Source organism: Chrysoperla carnea, chromosome 3 (genome assembly GCF_905475395.1).
Source record: "Chrysoperla carnea chromosome 3, inChrCarn1.1, whole genome shotgun sequence".
In the NCBI taxonomy this organism is placed as follows: Eukaryota; Metazoa; Arthropoda; class Insecta; order Neuroptera; family Chrysopidae; genus Chrysoperla; species Chrysoperla carnea.
This window is the reverse complement of record NC_058339.1, coordinates 16101322-16120388: the sequence shown is the minus strand read 5'-3', so window position 1 is coordinate 16120388 and position 19067 is coordinate 16101322. Positions and strand designations below refer to the sequence as shown.

Here is a 19067-nt window from a genome sequence, read left to right as displayed (position 1 = left end):
CGTCATGTAAATAACAAAAGATATTCACTTTGATATTCCTATATTAATACATACATACTATAAAATTTGTACCTAATTAACGCCCTCGTGGGTAAACAGTGATGTTTACAAAAAAATGTTTCAAACAAAAGTTGTTTATTTTTTTGTAAGGAACATTTTTTACATTTAAACTTTCATTCTATCTCTAACGGTTTACAAGATGGGTACTACGGACCCATGACCCAATTGACCCATGTTGCTCATTTACGAACTTGACCTCACTTTTTACGTCCTAAGCACGCTGTAAAAATTTCAGCTTGATATCTCTTTTCGTTTTTGAGTAATCGTGACCACAGACGGACGGACGGACGGAAGAGTTATCTACATAGTAGCATAGGAGCTCGCGAAATGTTAGGCGTCCTGCCAGGCATATAGAACCGCAACTAATGAGGCACTTATTTTTTTTTGTATATAAAATTGTTTAAATTTTCATTTGGTTAAAGTTTTAAGCGGATCGGAATGGGTATAGTTCGTGCACACGGGAAAATTCATTGAAAAATCCGTGCCACCGTGTTATCACCGGTTGCGTCGAGGCACTTAAATATTATTTTGTTCTATTCAATGAATAGAAGATTTTAAAGTAATTACCAAGCAGGACAAAGTTGGTACAGTTCGTCAACAAAAATTTTACTTTCAAGAAAGCACCCATGTTATATGTGCCCACTGCGTTGAGGCACTAAAGCCCCATCCTATTGACTATGGTTAGTAGTAGTAGGGAAAATATATTTTATGCGTACCGCTGATCGGCTCGCGTTCTTACGGTCAGCTCCGGGACTATTAGCTCATATGGGCTGCTTCTCCTCTACCCTATGCTCTTTGTGTTACACATCTATAGTGAAATGACTTGAGTGTCATGAAGCACTCGCCACATATTTCTTTTTGAATTTATTTGATTTTTACACGTGTTTCATAATTAGACAATAATATGGAAAAGCTAGATTTAAAAAGAAAAAAATTACCTATTACACGCGATGAGTTAGAAAAATTAAGCAAAAATGTAAGCGATAAAATTAATCTATTTTAATTTTAAATTGATGTAATTTGTAACATTTCGTTTTAGGAATTAATTGATAAAATAATTCAAATAAATGCACACAATACTCAATTAATAAATATTATCAATAAAAATTCTACAAACGGTCAAAATGAATCATTTTTCAAAAAAGGTCAAAAGCCTTTTGATTTTTCTAAGTAAGATTTTCAATTTTTCGTTGATGTTTAATTATTTGCATGATGAAACTTCAATATTTCCAAAAACATTACCTGTTCAAAAGCTTGCGTACAAATTAAAGGTTTTATTCGGTTTTTATATGCAACAAAAACATTTTAACGCTAAAACATCAGCAATACGAGTTAACAAAAAAATGTAAGCAAAACGTGGGGTTCGCTATAGACCTTTTCATCGTTTGGCTTTTGTTTCGGACAGTTGTCAAAAAACTATTCTATCTAAGAAAGTTAAATATATTTTATCTTTTTCAAGCAGCGCTTTTTGACAAGGATAGAAGATATAAGATATGTCTTTACTTGATTGAAAACAGTCATCAAGAATCATTTTGTAAATGAAAAGCCCTATTAGTCCATTCTGAATGGACTTATAATGGTGGATGCAACTAGATTGGCCATTTAAGGATCGAACAATTATTTTACTCGACGGTACATTCGATTGGTCGTTGAAGGACCGTTTATTGTAACCTATATCTGCTCACTCAATGATCCATTCGTCTCATTCTGTTGACCCGTACAAGGTGGTTACGTTGCGAACTGGGTATTTATTAGACTCAGTTGATTTTTTCATTGAATGAAAAGACAAAAGATGTTTCATATTTGTACTTACATATGTTACCATATGTAAGTACAGATAATTGATGTTACAATAACTCTGGTACACACACTTTGAAATTTTAAGTTTTTAAACTTGCTTTCGTTTAAGCTTTTTACTTTCTCACCATACTTTTAGAATTTATGAAAGCTTAAGTCGGGATTTAAAGATTTGCACATTGGTACACCACATCGATATTTAAATGGCATAATGACCCAATTTAAAATAAAATCAACCATCTCAATATTTTATATAATTCTTTAGACAAATTTGTTGCCAAAAATTATTACATTAACCTATTTTATATATGTGTATATAGTATGCAATATACGACATTGTAAACAACATTTCCGTTAAATATTATCTAGTTAACATATATAGTTTGTTTTTTTTCTACCGCTAGATAGAGTTTAAATTTTAGACCAATCTTTATAAACATGATAAAAACTTTTTTAGAGCACATTATAGACATATATTATTAAAATTATATTACCTAGGATGGGATTATAAAGGGTTTGCATGCCAAGAAGATAGTACGGAAACAATTGAACATTATTTATTTGATGCCTTAATTAAAACATGTTTAATCAAAGATCGTAATTCATCAAATTATCATCGTTGTGGACGGACAGATAAAGGTGTTAGTGCGTTTTGTCAAGTAAGTTTAAATCATAGATAATAGAGTTAGATTTTGTTTTAATAATGATGCTTTAGTTCCGAAATCGGAATGCCAATAGGGCTTTTCATTATAAAATTGCGATTGACTTTTGTTTCGTACACAATGATTGATAACCAATATGATAAAATGAATAACAAATATATTCTATCATAGTCTAACTTATTACTGCATGCACGAAAAAACGAAGTCTGCGCTTGCGCTTAAGACATGATTAAAACCCCTATTGGCATGATATGATGTCACCAATCTACATCTATACATCCTCTGTCTTCAATCCACATTTATGTAGTAAATAATGATATCATATATCTTTCCAGTTGGCCTGACCGTTTTGTATATAATAGTCTAAGAGACGGTATAAGGTCGACCTTCATCCATCTGATAAGCAGTTGAGACCATTTTATATTTAATACATTCCTATATTGCTAGCGCCCGTAAGTGGAAGTATTAGACCGTAAGCGAGGCAGCAAATGGTTGTTTCTATCTCTGCCGCAAAATTCGACTCGTTGAGCGCAAGCATCGCAACGTCATACTCATATATTCGCGAAGAGAAGAATTTGATCCCGTTCATTGGATAGATTTATTTTGGGGATGCGTTTTTAATTAAGACTACGTGCTTTTCTTTTAAAGTCGATGGTTTTTATTGAATCCTGTGATGTAAAAGATAAAACTTATCATCTAGTCCAGATACCTTGTTTCGAGGTACCTTACTATATCCGGTATATTACTTGCCTACACAGCATTATGGAATTCAATGGTATGACCTCCTTAAAGTTTAGATTAGGCAACTTCTTTTTCACTCATTCGAACTAGGGTCGTTAATGACGGAGTTATTGGTAGATAGGTAGATTGGAAGATTCTTTGTTGGAAAATGCTAAATAACAAAGTTGATTAAACTTTAAAACAAAATATCTTTATATTAATAATAAAAAGTTAAAAATATATTTTTTTTAAATGTGTTTTAGGTAATATCCATAAATGTTCGAAGTAAATTTGATAAGAATGAACAAAACAACGAGGAATCATTAAAAGATGAAATCGAATATTGTAAATTATTGAATAAAGTATTACCAAAACAAATACAATGTATTGCTTGGTGTCCATTACAAAATGAAGAGTTTAGTGCAAGATTTGATTGTGAATCTAGAACATATAAATATTTTTTTCCAAAATCACAATTAAATATTGAAGTATGTATATAATTATTTTATAGAGCCAGTCAATTTAATAAATACGCAATTTAATTTAACAGATAATTGAAAAGTGAAAGGATAATTTACTTTTTTTGAAATCCGTCAATAACTGTTAGATATTACTAAACTAACATAGCAAAATAAACATATTATTTTCAGGCAATGCAAAAAGCTTGTAAGTTCTTCATAGGGACACATGATTTTCGTAATTTTTGTAAATTGGATGTTGCAAATGGTGTAACAGAGTACATAAGAAATGTCATCGATATTTCTATTGACGAATCAAATGAGAATAATAAAAATAGTACATATAATATGTATGTATTAAAAATAACGGGTAAAGCATTTGTATGGCATCAAATACGTTGTATAATGTCTATACTATTATTGATTGGAGAAGAAAAAGAACAACCAGAAGTGATAAAAGATTTATTAAATGTTGATTATGTTCCAAAGAAACCACAATATGTATTAGCATCAGATTTACCATTAAATTTATACAATTGTCAATACAATATTGATGAAAATCAATGGATTTATAAAAGTGATGCATTGAAACATTCCATTTGTTGTTTGCAACAAAGTTGGTGTGAAAACGCTGTTAAGTAAGTTTAGTTGATTATAATTTACTAGATCGATCCGTTTGGAATTACGCAGTACGGTACCCGTAGCTAAAAACAGGATAGAGAAATAATAATTAACTGAATGCGCAAAGGTAACACGCCAGAGAACGAATGAACGTGAGGCCTATATTAATCGATAGCTTGAACCTTGCAGTTTTTAGACGATATAAACCTTTTCTCTTAAACGGATTGTGTGTTTTATAAAAGTATAATTTCATTCAAAAATTCAGGGCACGTTTTATTGCCTACCTGCGCCAACGTACCACACTTGGGGAAGAAGAACAAAAATTTTATTGGAAATATTTTGTAAAGCACACGATCTACAAAAAAAAAATGCTCTATATCGCTTGAAACTATAAAAATTGCAAACTAGATTGATACGCACCAAGTTTCTCTCAGAGATGTCCCATTGACATGGGTTGGCGATAAAATTTGATTGAAGATTAAATATTACGCTTAGGTCCCAAGGTTGAGATTTAATCAAACTCAATTATTTATCAGTAACTTTCAAATAATAAAAATCTAGTATGGCATACGCAATTCGATTGACACAATATTTATGGTAGTAGCTGTCGGTCTAAAAGACTACATAGTTAAACATCTCTCTGATACGATTGTTCCGAAGTTAACAACTAGTATTTTCTATTTGTTTCCATTTTTTTTCTCGTTATTTGTAAAATTAAAATTGACTTCAAGATTATTTTTAGAGCATCCATGGTTCAAACAATGATAAATGATTTAGTAGAACAATATAATAATTATTGTAAAGCAACAGATACTGAGACAGATAGTAACGAATCTCTTTATAAACAGCATGAATTATTATTAGCTAAAGAAAGTCAATCCAAAATATATCAGCCTTTGCTTCAAAGAAAAACATGTGGTAAGTATGTTGTACAGAAAACATATTATTTTATTGGCAACTCAATATTGCAAGCCCTAATTTACGATAGAACTTGATGTGTAGTAAAATGGAAATATATGTAATGGTATTCTTTTACATTTTAGAAAGTTTGGAAAATCGTATAACACATTTTAACAAAAAACGAAAAACATATAATTTATCTTCAGAAAAATAACGAATTTTTAGACGAATTTAATTAATAAGTGTTCATTTATATTTAATAAAGTAAGTGTACATAAAATGTTTAAATTAAATTTATTTTTTATTTTGATCAATAGTTGTTTAATTTTTTGTATTTTAAGATCCCGCCATGTGTACATCAGATATATTTGGTAGCATTTCAACCACCAAATATATCTGATATATTCGCGACTGCAAGAATATACAAGTGGCACTGCAAACATTAATCTCCATGGTCATTTAATTAGTATGTTCTAAAATAATGTTTACATCCTCCTCGCCAAATCATATTTAAATCTGTAGATGTCAGCTCAGTATTTTGGAGTCGCGAATAGATTGTGTTGCAATTTTATTGTCCTCAAGATACAGTCTAAATTATTATTGTATACTAGGCGTTATACTTGCGAGTTATAATACTAGGCGTTATACAACAACAAAAACAACAATAGGCGCTACAGCCCGACGTGGGCCTTGACCTCCTCCACAATGCGCCTCCAGACGTTGCGGTCCTGGGTCTTAGTTCCCCATCCAGTGACTCGCATTGTCCTCAAATCATCCAGCACCTGGTTCATCCATCTGAGCCTTGGCCTTCCTCTCTTCCTAGTAGCATAGATCTTGGCGTTAAGTATATTTTTCGGCATCCTGGCGTCTTCCATTCTCTGGACGTGCCCAAACCAACGCAGTCTTTTGGAATTGATGAACTTAACAATATCTTCACCGTCACAATGAAGAGACTCCTTTAAATATCACATTTTCAATCTGAAGGTCTTGGACTTTCCTCCGATCGGGTGAGGCTGACATATACATGTAAACAGTTTTCTTTTCGTTAACTAGGCGTTATACTAGCGACCAATATTCATTGGAGTTATATATTTTTAAAAAGTCAACACTATTCCATTGAGCTTACTTTTACAAAGATGGTTTTATGTGTTAGATACTAAATAAATATTTGAAAGTGAATACTTTATAAAATATTTTATTGAGGACCAAATATAATTTTAAAACAATCACAAAAACATATAATAGACACTATAGATTCTCAAATATAATTAATATAGAAAATTATTAAATAAATTTTATGTTATCTAAAAATAAAAATATAATTTAAATTAAATAAAAAGGTATGATGATTTAAATATTGATTGATAAATGAGTAAAACTTTTTTAACAAAATTATATTTTCAATATTTAAATTCACTATTGCTGTTCTGTTATGTAGTTAATAATTTTTAAAATTTTAATTTTGTTATAAAATTTTCCATGTGGTAATATTTAAAAAATAAAATTACGTTGCTCAATTTGTATTCAAAATAGAATATTATTTATACACTTTTAAAAAATACTATATTCACTAAAACCTTATGAATGGAAAATAAAATGTTCATTAGTCCAATCATTTTAGGGTTTCACCTGGGAATCAATTTTGATTCTATAAATATTTCAAAAGTTGCGTGTCAGCGTCCATAGATATTCAAGATCAATGGTTGCAAAATTTTCAGTTTGGTAAACCTTTCTTATTGGAGATGTTATTTGTCTTTTAAAAATTGCTGTAGCCATCGGAGTGGTATTTTGCTTTAGCCGTAATCGAGTCATGCTCGAAGGATACTCGATATTCTACTTTCGATTTATCATTTCATTCTTCTACTCTTTGTAGCGAATTTTATACTGGACAATATTTATAATTAATGTAAATACGATTAAAGGCAAAGGAAACGAGATATTATCAAAAAAACTGTTTTTATGTGACTCTTGAGATAATATTTGTACTATCAAAATAAAGGTTTGTACAAATATTTAGCTTATTCCGTTAGATACCGAGGTGAATCCCTTTTTTTATACTAATTTGAGTGGATTACTTGTAGGAATTTATTATTTTATAAAAAAAATACCTCAAACGATAAAACAATTCTAAAGTCTGACTTTTTGATTAAAATAATTACTTTTAATTTTGCTAAAAAATTTGCGATTAATTGTGTAACTTGGATATTTAAAAAAAAAATACCGGTTTTTCAATCGTTATTTTAAACATTCCCAATGTTTGCTTCTGTTAATTGAGGGAATCACGATTAAAGTAATCTAAGCCTAAAAAATTAAACCAAATTCTGTTGGTTTGCCATGAAACTAACATCCACCATAATAAAGCGAATGCGAACACACAAGATCCTAGTGCAAAGAAATGAGTGTAAGAAAAAGAGGTTCGTATAAAAACAACCTTTATTTTAAACGTATACAAAAGTTTTTCAGCTAAACTTCTCAAAAATTTATTTATTTTTTTCAAAGGTAATACTTGCTACGAACCCCTCAATTTCAGCCAGGTTCATTCACAAATGGCTTGAAATATCAGTTTTTTTTTTACCCACGAACCAAAAAGAGGGTGTTATCGGTTTAGTTTTTTAAATTTTACTCGTCATTGAAAGGGTTTACTTTTTTATTGTTTTATCATTGAATGGAATTATTAAAAAACTGAGTTGATTTTACAGTGTTTTATAATATTCATTTTTTATGTGTAGATTTGCATATATATCGCATCGAAATTTTCGAAAAGAAATGTATGTCCTTTGAAATACAAAATTACAAATTTTGAGGGAAATTTTTGCTGTTGTAGTATTTACAATGCTTTACTTATGGTTATTATACCCCGTACGTTCTTTTCATGCGAAAGTGTTCGGTGTATACGGAATATGTGAATTACACGGTTAAAAATTTAAGCTTCGTTTTTATTAGAAATTTGTGCTTTTTTTTAAATAAAATACAGTTTTAATAAAATTTGTAGTAATTAAAGCCAACGAACAATATTTAATTCTCAAGTGATGAAAAGTGTCATTTTTTGCCAAGGATTCATTAATGCCATACATTATATGAATTTAATTATATAGTTTAAAGTTAAAGGATGAGATACATAAAATTTAACAATTTTAAATTCAGATTATGAAAACATTTAACTTAAATGAATGGAATATGAAAAACATTACAAATGACTTACACAAGTTACTATTATATTTACGATTTTAATGAAAATACGGGAGAAAAAAAAATTTTCTTTAGTTTTTTGAATCGTAAAAATGTAAACTTTGAGGGGGTATGGGTGGATTTAATTTTATATAAGAAAACTTTTTTATTATATTTATTGGACATCAATAAGATGGTGACAATGAGAACAGTGTTGAGAAGTTTGGTGTATGATGGTCACCGCAAAGGATTATTTAGTCGCTCAATAGATTTATACATTATAGAAGGACATCACTGTTTTATCCAAAATATAATAATAAATTAAAAATGTAATCAAAATAATTGAAGGAAAGTCGATGTTTTATTGTTAACACAGCCATTTTAAAGCTAAGAAAAATGGTTTAAAATTAATTGAACCATATTATTACTAGTTAAGTTTCATATATATTTATGACAGTTACGAAATCAATATAGGTTAATAATTTATTTTATTAAAATTTCCACTTCGTACTATTTATTTGCATCTATTTATATAGATTTTTATGATTTATTTTCGATACGAAAAGAGCAATAATTGCCCAAATTTAATAAATCTCATCCTATGAGTAAAAACCAATATTATGTGCATGTAGAAAACACAATAAAATTTAGAATAAAAGGCCTGTAACATGATTTCTTCATTTATGTAAAAATATTGCCTATATTTTTAAATAATTGTACTATTTATTATAAAAATATATGCTATATTATTACATGAATGATGAATTCATTTTGTTAAAAATCATGATAATGATATAATTAAAAAACATAGAACTTATAATAAATTCGGTTTTGCATGCAACGAATAAGACAATTTACAAGCTAAAAATTATTTTTTTTTTAAAGAATCATGCACAAAACCAGGTAATATCAGTAAAATTCTTTAATTTTCAATATTTATAACTTCTAAATATTAATAACTTTCCCAGAGTGATTATTTTTACTCATGTTTACTTAGGAGTAAAAAAAATTGTAACATATTAAAAAAAACTAGCCAATTTGGCTGAAATTTTGTGTAAATTTGTTTGATGGGAGAATCTAAGTTTTCCATCGGAAAAAAGATTTTCTATGTTTGGAGTTACTGTGGATCAATGTCATTGCATGAGACAACATACAATTGACAAATCTAATTGGTATTGTCAAAATATACTATTTTAGCCGTCGGCCTATTATTGAAAAGAAGCTGTCAAAAACGAACTATTTTCCTTATAAAGTTTATCCTTCAAAATTTGTAATAAAATTATATTGGACACTATATTGCTGCGTTTTTATGAAAAGTAATTATTTAGTAGGCGTGGTTGTAACGGCATTTGCTGTATTCGAAGTAACTCGTTGCTGTTGCTTATAAGATTGCATTTTGTTCATCTTTGAAGATGATGATCGATTATGATTAGGATGATTTCCACCACCAGTGGTAACTGTTGTACCCGTATTACTTATGTGTGGTATTAATTTGATAACATTACCAACAGCTTTTGTTCTACCTTCACGGAATACCATACGTTGTCCAGCACGTATGTATTCTGGATGTTTTATAAAACGAAAATGAACTAATGCTTTATCACCTGCAAATAACATTATGATTTTAAATAGGCAACAGTGTATTCATATCATGGATATAGGAATATTTTAAAAGGAACGGAGTATAACCGAGTGGGGTGAGTCTCACTCAGGGGGAAGTAGGACTTTATACTACATCCTTACTATAATTACTAGATCCGTGATTCATATGGTATGGAATTCACATACAATATGTCCAGATTGAATTTATCAAAAGGACAACTTATAAATGATTACGATTCCTTTTACTATAAATCCAATTTACTGTAAAATAGGCAGAGAACTGTTAAAATGAAAGTGATAATTACCTGTTCTTAGACAATCCTGAGACATTGATAAAATGCTTGCAGTTTGTCGGATACTTCCACAATGTACCATTGCTTGATAACGCGAACTGATTGTAGTAGGATGATGTAACACAAGTACTTCACCTTCAAACTCCCAACAAGCTTGTGGATTTATAATTGGATTCACCATTACCATACCTTTTCGGATTTGTGATCGCTTAATCTATTATCAAATAAAATATAAGCAAATTATAAAGCATTTTAGAAGCGCTAATTCGTTAAATATTAAATTACCTTCTTTAAAGCAAAACTAGCAGTTTGTCCAGCACGTACTTGTCTCACGGACATTCGTTTACGATGTATAGATCGCACTGCAATTGGTTGAAAATGTCCTAATGGATCTGGTCCCAATAATAGAGAATCATTTAACTTGATAACACCACGCAATACTGTACCACTAACAACGGTACCAACTCCAGGTACCGAATAAGTATCATCTATTTGAAATTCACTTGGCTCTTCATCCAATGTATGTGGCATACGTGTTGTTAGCAAGTTTAAAAACATCTTTAGCATATCCAAATTTTCACCAGTTACATTAGATACTTGAAATATTGGACACAGACGTTCGGATACAAAATTTGTTGCAGATAATACAACATCATCGGGTGTTTTAACCATTACAGGAACTTTACGACATCCAGGTGATTTTAATATTTTTACTAATAATTTTAAATTCTCTTGCAATACATTTGGTGGACACATATCAATTTTTGTAATTACAACAAATACTGGAACGGATAACGCTAATGCTAAGCCTAGATGTTCCTTTGTCATACCAACAATTCCTGCATTAGCTCCAACCATCAACATACCAAAATCAGGGGCATGACCAGTCATCCCAAAGACTGTCGTTTTTAAATATCGTTCATGCCCAGCTAAATCTATAAAGGTAATTACTTTGGAACTTTTCTCACATATTTTGACCCAATCTAAAGTGCCATGTTCAGGTTTATTAACAACATTTCCGGTACTATCAAATCCTAGAATATCATTCCCTACGGAACTGGTACGTCCGGATTCCATTTCATGTTTGTGTCGAAACAGTCGTTGACGAGCATGGCCACGTCCATTATCTAATTCCCCATGTGTTAAAACACCTAGTAAGGTTGATTTTCCAGCATCTACATTACCAACAACAGCTACACGTATTTCTAAGAAATCTGTATTATCCGTTGTCCATCGTGAACGAATTAAATGTTGACCAGTGCACTTGTCACCAGTTTTATCAACTTTACGTTCACGTAATTGTACACAATCTGCATCTAATTGTGTTGCAATTGATTGTAATGTTGCACGCGCTGCTGCATATTCATCCGATGTTAAACCATCTTCGTTTCCATTTTCCCCGACACCTACTTCAATTATTGTTTCACCTCGACCATCGGCTAACAGATTCTTAATATGTTCAACTAATAGATCGTATTGTTCAGATGTTGGACTCACTAACACATATTTATCACGAATATTTGAATTTTTTGTGGAGGTTGTAGCAGCCTCCCTTTCACCACTAGCATTCATTTTTTTGATTTGAGTAAAAAAATTCTTCTTTGCTAATCTTATGTAATTTTACACAATAATTATATGTTGAATGTCCAATAAGTATGGTTAGATAACATCACTATCAATAAAATTGTATAGAACACCTGTATGTTTTTAATAACAATAACATAACAAGTTATGTTTTGATAAATAATCAGCACGTATTTATGTAAACTTATTTCCTTCTTGTAACCTGTAACGTAACGTGTTCAATAATTTTAGTGACTTGTTAAACGTCAACGCTTTGTATACCAACATAATACAACTAATACCAACATAAAGTCCTATTTATATACTTCAATATTGCACAATAATCTCATTGGTTTACATGAGCTAACGTAATTCAACATAAAGTCCTATTTATATACTTCAATATTGCACAATAATCACGCTGGTTTACATGGGCTAACGCAAAGATATTGTAATAGTATTTATCAAAGACGATTGGTAGGCATCAATCATGTACAGACTTATTAAATATAGACTGCTAATGCTGTTTTAAATCTATAGTGGGGGGGTGCAAAGCATCCAAAACACATTTTGTTTTGCGTTCAAAACACGTTGACCATCGTATAGATAATTTAATAAGTACATTCGAATTAAAATTTTGTTAATTGTATAAATAATAAATTCATACATATTTTTAGATGTAAAACATTATATCTTCTCGTACGCTAGATTTAGGGTGAGCTGGATGCATACTTAGCGGTTTCTACCGTGTGAAAGCGGATCGGGAACTTTACGATTTAAAAAAAATAAAACATAGTATAAACACATCTTTTTAATGAAAACGCTTTGTTGGTAATTACTTGACCATCAAATAAGAGGAGAACGGTGCGTTTTAATAGATTCCTAAAATATAACTAAAAGCATTTCTTTTTTATTTTAATCATATGGAGTTGTCCTCGTGGAGATATTTTAATATTCCACACGTATATGATGATGATGATGAGAGTATCATGTCTGTTTTTCACAGACGTTGATCAGCATGTTCCTCCAATTTATTCTGTCTCTAGGCATGTGCACAATTTCACTAGAATTTAAGTTTTTTAGTTCTAAACTATCAAAATAGCTTAAACGTTGTCTTCCCTTTGCTTTTTTTCGTTCAAACTTTCCCGTCAAACATATAATCTCGAAGCCATTCTTTCTGATTATGTGACCTAAGAATGATAATTGCCTACGAAGAACATTGTTAAAAAGTTCCTTTTTAACTTTCGCTTTTTTTAACACTTTTTCATTTGTCACATAATCATTCCATTTTGTTTTAAAACTTATTCTCCAACACCAAACTTCAAAAGATTCAATAGATTTTTTTAAGTTTTTGTTAATAGTCGAGCTTTTACAACCATACGTATATAGGCAGTCTAATATACAGAAGTGCAAGTCTGTGATTAATTGAATAATTATAGCATGGCGCTGTTATCAATTCAAATTTGAAATAATATTATAACCTGTTTGTATAACAATTTTTTTAATTAATTTATTAACATTAATTGTACTTGATAGTATTTTTTTTAAATGTTTATTAAACAAATGAATTATAAAAATTTTTAGTTGAATCGTTTTTATTTCATTTTAAGTGTGAATACCAAAATACTAATTGTGTACAATTTTTGAAAAACGACGCTACACCTGCTGAATGTTAAAATTTTCGAGATAACACTTGAATTGAAAAACGTTTTAATATAAAATGGATAATATTTATGATGAATGTCTAATAATAATGAGTTTATTAATTAATAAAAATATGAAACTTAACAGTTAAACAATAGAAAATTTCAAAAATCCGCTAAATTATTTTAACCATTTAACATTTTACAATTTTTAATAATCTCACCATGGATACAACACCAAATGTACCAAGTAGAAAACGTAAAACTATGCCAGGAAGTTCTTTAGAAAGTCCAATAGGACGTATAAATCCTATGAGAATGTCATCCATTGGTCTTGTAACATCAACTCCAGTCGTGTTCCAAGTAAGATTTAATACATATGGGCGGCAGTAAACGTTTAACCATTTGATGTTTGTTAATATTTCTTTTAGACAAACGACGATGAAGCTGAGCGAAGAAATTGGAAACATTTATCTACATTGCAACAAGAACCGGAAAGCGCTAAAAGAACGGAATCAATTCCATTAAATACATTAGAAGAGTTTTTAGGAAATTGGGTTCGGATGTCTGTCGAAAATGTATGCTTTTTTTTTTTATAATTGAAACATAAACAAATTAATAGAACCCCCTTTTTAATTTATTTTACCTTTAAGAGCTGCCGTTGGCGCTACGTTTTTTGAAAATATAGATCGAAAACTGGTTTATGACTATATTATTTAATGGCGAGAGGGTTGATGACATTGCTATCTACTTGCAAAATACATAGCTTTGTCTGTCTAGATGCTAATGTCAAATAGTTTTAAGATAATAGAAATATTCGGAAATAACCCTCTCGGCCAGGGAAAATAATACATAGGGTGTTCGTCCTCATGCGAACAAAAATTTGTAATTTTCCAGGAGTCTATCGAAGAATACCCTATTATGTAATATGTCGAATCAAAAGGCTTTTCTATTTGTTATTCTATATAAAATATAATCGAGGTATTAAAATCGAAAAATGACAAAATGCTCGGAATTTAAAAGTACACCTTTGATTTTTATGGGACCGAGCGCGAACGCTTCGCATGTGAGTAGAATTATTCTATTACGAACTCGTAAGCGCACTTATATGTGTAAATTTAAAGACCACACTTTCTGACAAAATTGACTTTTTTCTACACCCTCATACGAACAGTTTGCATCCGATCCCGTAAAAATCGGATGGTTACTTTTAAATTATGGCCTCAAAAGTCTTATTTCCTCAACTAAAATCAATGGATATAAATTTATAATTATATTTTCAGAAAATCAATGCCAAGAATGTATGGAAAATTCACATTATTGATTATTTAAGAATATTAGTGGATAAAAACACAGAAAATCCATTACAATTAGCTACAGCTTCATTGACTGCCAGTGCTAAAGTATACAGTTTACGAGTGGATGATGTATATACGGAAGTTATTCGATTGGCTGGTAGTTTAGGACATCGAGGTAATCAAAATAATGAACATGATGTGGATGAAGATGGTGCTGGACACCAAGCGGAAGGAAACGATATGGAGGCTTCCCAAAGTGTTCGAATAAAAAGAAAGAAAAAAGGAAAAAGTAAAACTACAACAAATCCCGGAGCACTCGTTGGTGATATTGATTTGTTAGACACAGCTCATCCAATCTTTGCTGAATTAAATACACGTAGTGGAGATATTATTGGTACTGATAATATGTTTCAAGTTTTTGTCCCACTCAATAGTCTGACAAGTGAATATGACATCAGGTAAAACTATTTAAAAAATTTAGAAGAAAATGATGTAGACCTTAGAAGGGAAGAAAATTTACAAAGTTATGCCACGCGATTTTACGTTAAATTCTTGCCTAGAGGTTATATGAAAGTAAAAATATGCTTTTTGCCGAGTAAAAACTGGGAAAATTGGGTAATTATAAGCCAACCCTGTAGTCTGATTTATTTTTGGGCAAATAGAGATTGTAAAGAGAATTCGCGGCATGTAATTTTAAATAAATTCCCTTTAGCGCCGACACTATTAATTTTTTTTAACCATTTTATTTGCTTTTAGAATAAATGAAAAGTTTTTCGATTGTGAAATCGTAAAAAGAACAGATCCCGCTGCAATGGAACTTGACGAAGATACAAAAAAGCTCATTTTACCAATAACCTTGCAATCACCGAATATAATTATTAATACTTTAAAAATATGTTCAACATTTTCAGAATTTTCTCTTACAAATTGGTCCCTAGATGAAGAAGAGTGAGTACCATTTATTCAAATTTTTTTTATAAATTTAATGTCATTAAGAATGAAAACATATTACCCGTGAAATGAGTATACGAGGCTTTCAAAAAGTATCGGAACCCCCTTCGATCTCAGAAATTAAAGAAAAATGACTAAGAAAAAAATTGTTTGTGATTTAATGAACACCTGTATCAAAGTTTTGTTCGTATCATCAATATTTTTAAGCGTTGCAAACTTGGGACTAAACTTAGTATACCTTGATATATTTCATAAATACATGACCCTGTACATAAATTTTACCCTGTATCAAATTTTTGATATAAGCCATGTTTATTTTTTAGGGCATTGAATTCCCAACAAAATCAAACTATTATTCCATCAACAGCTGACCAAATTAATTTAGCGTTTGATATAAACGCTGAACCGCAATCTATTATGGATGTAACTATGGAAGATGCAGGCAATCCAGGAAATTATAACAGTGATGAAGAAGTTGTTCAAGAAGCTAATATTGAACCAAATTTCCCGACAGCTCTAGCTGGTTGTAAGCCACAAATTGAAAATATTGTCGATATGAGACCATCACATCCAAATCATACAAGAAATTTAGAATATTCTTATAATTCAATTGTTAGTGGTATATGGGCGGGACCTGCTCACTGGAAAATTAAATCTATTGTACATAGGAGTAAGTGTAAAGATTTTATTTCTTTATTTTATAGATGTTGTACCCAACTGGCTTAATTAGCCGTTCTTTTAACATTCTAGCCCATTTACTAAACAGCCCCGTCCAATTAGCGGCCTGAATGATATTAAACTTTTCAATCAAACAGCTAGGCAAATGATTTGGATCGATAGTTTAACTACTTGCCTAGTCTAGTCATTTAAATTCAGTTCCAATTTCTGCCTCCTAGTGCTGAAACCTACACACTATTAGTATGGCGTTGGCAAGCAACATTATTGTTGATGTTTCTCGCAGTTTGATTGCGTTTTCGCAAAAAAAGTTACAGTGGGAGAGTGTAGTGTCAAAAAGTTAGAACTAACTAAATATGGTACTATATTTTTTGTATCTAAAAACTGGATACTCAGGAATTAAAATTGTATTATATATAGCTCAACCAAGAATGACGATGCAACGTAGTGCCACCGTTGCAGAAGCTAATACAAAAAAAAAGACATCAAAACAAAAGATTTTTGAAGTGCCATTTGAGGAAGTACCTGAAGAAGAAGAAGAAGAAGATGAAGAAGAATCAACAATGATAAAACCATTTTTAAAATGTAGTGAAAATAAATTGAAAATGACAACAATATATACTTGGGATAAAAACAAGTAAGTTTTCCGGATCAAAGAAATTAATCGAGAAACTGGATTGAATAGTACATTTTCCCATTATTATGTGATTAATTTTGTTTTCAATCCGAGTTGATTTGCTTAACTTAATCTCTCTTTTTGAGGTGTTATGTCACGTCGTTTGAAATTTTACCTCTTCCATGTTTCATCTAGTACACATACCTGTTTTAAATTTATTCTAACATTTTAAGTAATATTTTCTCTGAAAATATAGGCTTATGCACTATATCTAAGGTCAGCGGGTAGGAGAGAGGGAGTGTCTTAAATCTGTTACATGACGCCCACTACAAATGATCTTTTCAAACATCTTTTTTCGACTTAGTACACTCTCTTAGCTATGTCTCAGAAAATCTGAGGGGGCGAGGGCTTTTAAACTTTGTAAATTTTACTTGTTCCTAATTAAAACTAGCATACCTGTTATAACTTACCTTCAACAGTTTCTGGGTTAATTTTGAGAAAAAGGACACTTCATGTTCTTACAATAACAAATAACATAATATTTTAGGAATGAATTGCCAATAGATTTACACATCACTTGTGCAGATACGCTAAAATTATTTTTGAATAAAACATGGTCATTGGTACGTCAAGAACGACCAGCAAGTACCTTATCAATAGAAAATAATCAATATGATTATAATAATTTAAATGACAGTGCATTTTGCAATCCGCCAGACGTAAGTTTTTCAAATTTTGTAATAATGACAATTGATATTTCTCGCTTGTACCGCCGAGATTAATTGGAGGAATATTTGAGGAGCGTCACCATCATCTCGAAAATTTACACAAGGAGCGGAAGGAAATCGAAAGGCATAAATTCTGGAAGTGGCAAAGGGGTTGAAATGATACAAAGACTCTTTTAATCTATTTCAGAGGTTCTCAAACTTATTTCGTCTACTGTCCACTTCGAGAATCAATCATTTTGCAACGCCCTCCAAGGGTGTTATATCAGTCTTATCCAATACAATTTAGTCTTACCGCTTCCCTTTGGGCGTCTACAGAAAATATGCCACCATATCTCAAGTTATGTCATTTTATAATTGTAAATTCGTTTTTTTAGCCTGAACTTCTTGACAAATCCAATGATATTGAACATGAGTACAGTGATCATGAAGTTGATCATGGCGATAATATGTTTACTGGTGTAGAACATGGTGAAGAAGTAGATATGATGCTTACTGGTGATAATTTACTTCCTGCGCCAAGAATTGTAAGTTTTAAAAATTTGTTTTAATCTTGTAATTAAGTTTTTCCAAATTTCCCTTCAACAATATTACCTTTGAGTGTATTGTACTATTATTGTTGTCAATTTTTTTAATATTTTTGTTTTTTAGATACCAAAACTGTTTGTACCATATTCAACACGGGCAAAAAAAGTGAACATGAAAGCAATTAAGCAAGCTATGTGGGATATAATTACAAAGAGTACCGATGAGGAGAATGACGAAAATGTAAACAATGTAATATGCCTTTAATCATGAATGAGTATTTAACCAATTGTTGATTATTGAAATGAAGGTTAAATACTCAATGCTGAATACAAATAAAAAATAATCTTTGAATTCTTTTTCAGTTAAATACAGAAGCTAATAAAAAGGACGCAACTGAAACCAAATTTTCAACAATTATTGAAAAATTGCCGGGATTATTACCACGTGATCAAGCTGCAAATATTAGTATAGCATTATCATTTTTTGGTTTATTACATTTAGCTAATGAAAATTCATTAAAATTAACTGGGAATGATGAATTGACGGACGTTGATATTAATAAGGGGTGAGCGTATTTTGAGCTTAATTAATTTTAAAATAAATATGATTATATATATATTTGTTATGTAATTTTGTATAAAATCGTACTTTTATAAGATTTGTTATATCAACAAAATTTAATGATTAATAAGAAATTGATGAATAAAAAAGTTAAAAAGTCTTAATTATTTTTACTTTATCATTTACATAATGTAGCAATCATGCAAAAAAAAGTTTCTGGTTTTCT

At 30.4% G+C, this 19067-nt stretch overlaps 3 protein-coding genes across 4 annotated transcripts; 2 read left to right on the top strand and 1 right to left on the bottom strand.

Moving 5' to 3' along the window:
- Positions 1–869: 869 nt before the first annotated feature.
- Positions 870–5417, top strand: LOC123295659 (tRNA pseudouridine(38/39) synthase; the record flags this gene model as incomplete). The annotated part of the gene is made up of 7 exons (XM_044877079.1): positions 870–1036; positions 1100–1230; positions 2315–2516; positions 3503–3727; positions 3890–4335; positions 5061–5236; positions 5362–5417. Coding segments are annotated over exons 1-7 (1308 nt in total), but the record flags the coding sequence as incomplete, so codon positions are not given.
- A 3561-nt stretch (positions 5418–8978) lies between these two features.
- Positions 8979–12093, bottom strand: LOC123295517 (GTP-binding protein 1). Its single transcript, XM_044876897.1, has 3 exons — positions 10567–12093; positions 10294–10495; positions 8979–9990 (listed from the first exon to the last, which is right to left on the bottom strand). The coding sequence occupies exons 1-3, from the start codon at positions 11851–11853 to the stop codon at positions 9707–9709; spliced, it is 1773 nt and encodes a 590-aa protein (XP_044732832.1). The 5' UTR covers positions 11854–12093; the 3' UTR covers positions 8979–9706.
- A 1498-nt stretch (positions 12094–13591) lies between these two features.
- On the top strand, positions 13592–18855 carry LOC123295158 (condensin complex subunit 2-like). 2 transcript variants are annotated; one of them, XM_044876391.1, is made up of 10 exons: positions 13592–13850; positions 13919–14065; positions 14771–15243; positions 15542–15733; positions 16060–16406; positions 16832–17048; positions 17575–17746; positions 18130–18279; positions 18404–18520; positions 18643–18855. In XM_044876391.1, exons 1-10 carry the CDS (start codon positions 13713–13715, stop codon positions 18847–18849), a joined length of 2160 nt encoding a protein of 719 aa, XP_044732326.1. In that variant the 5' UTR covers positions 13592–13712; the 3' UTR covers positions 18850–18855. The 2 variants fall into 2 exon arrangements, with proteins under 2 accessions (XP_044732326.1, XP_044732325.1); XM_044876390.1 differs by having other exon boundaries at positions 13594–13850; positions 18404–18529.
- The last annotated feature ends 212 nt before the right edge of the window (positions 18856–19067 follow it).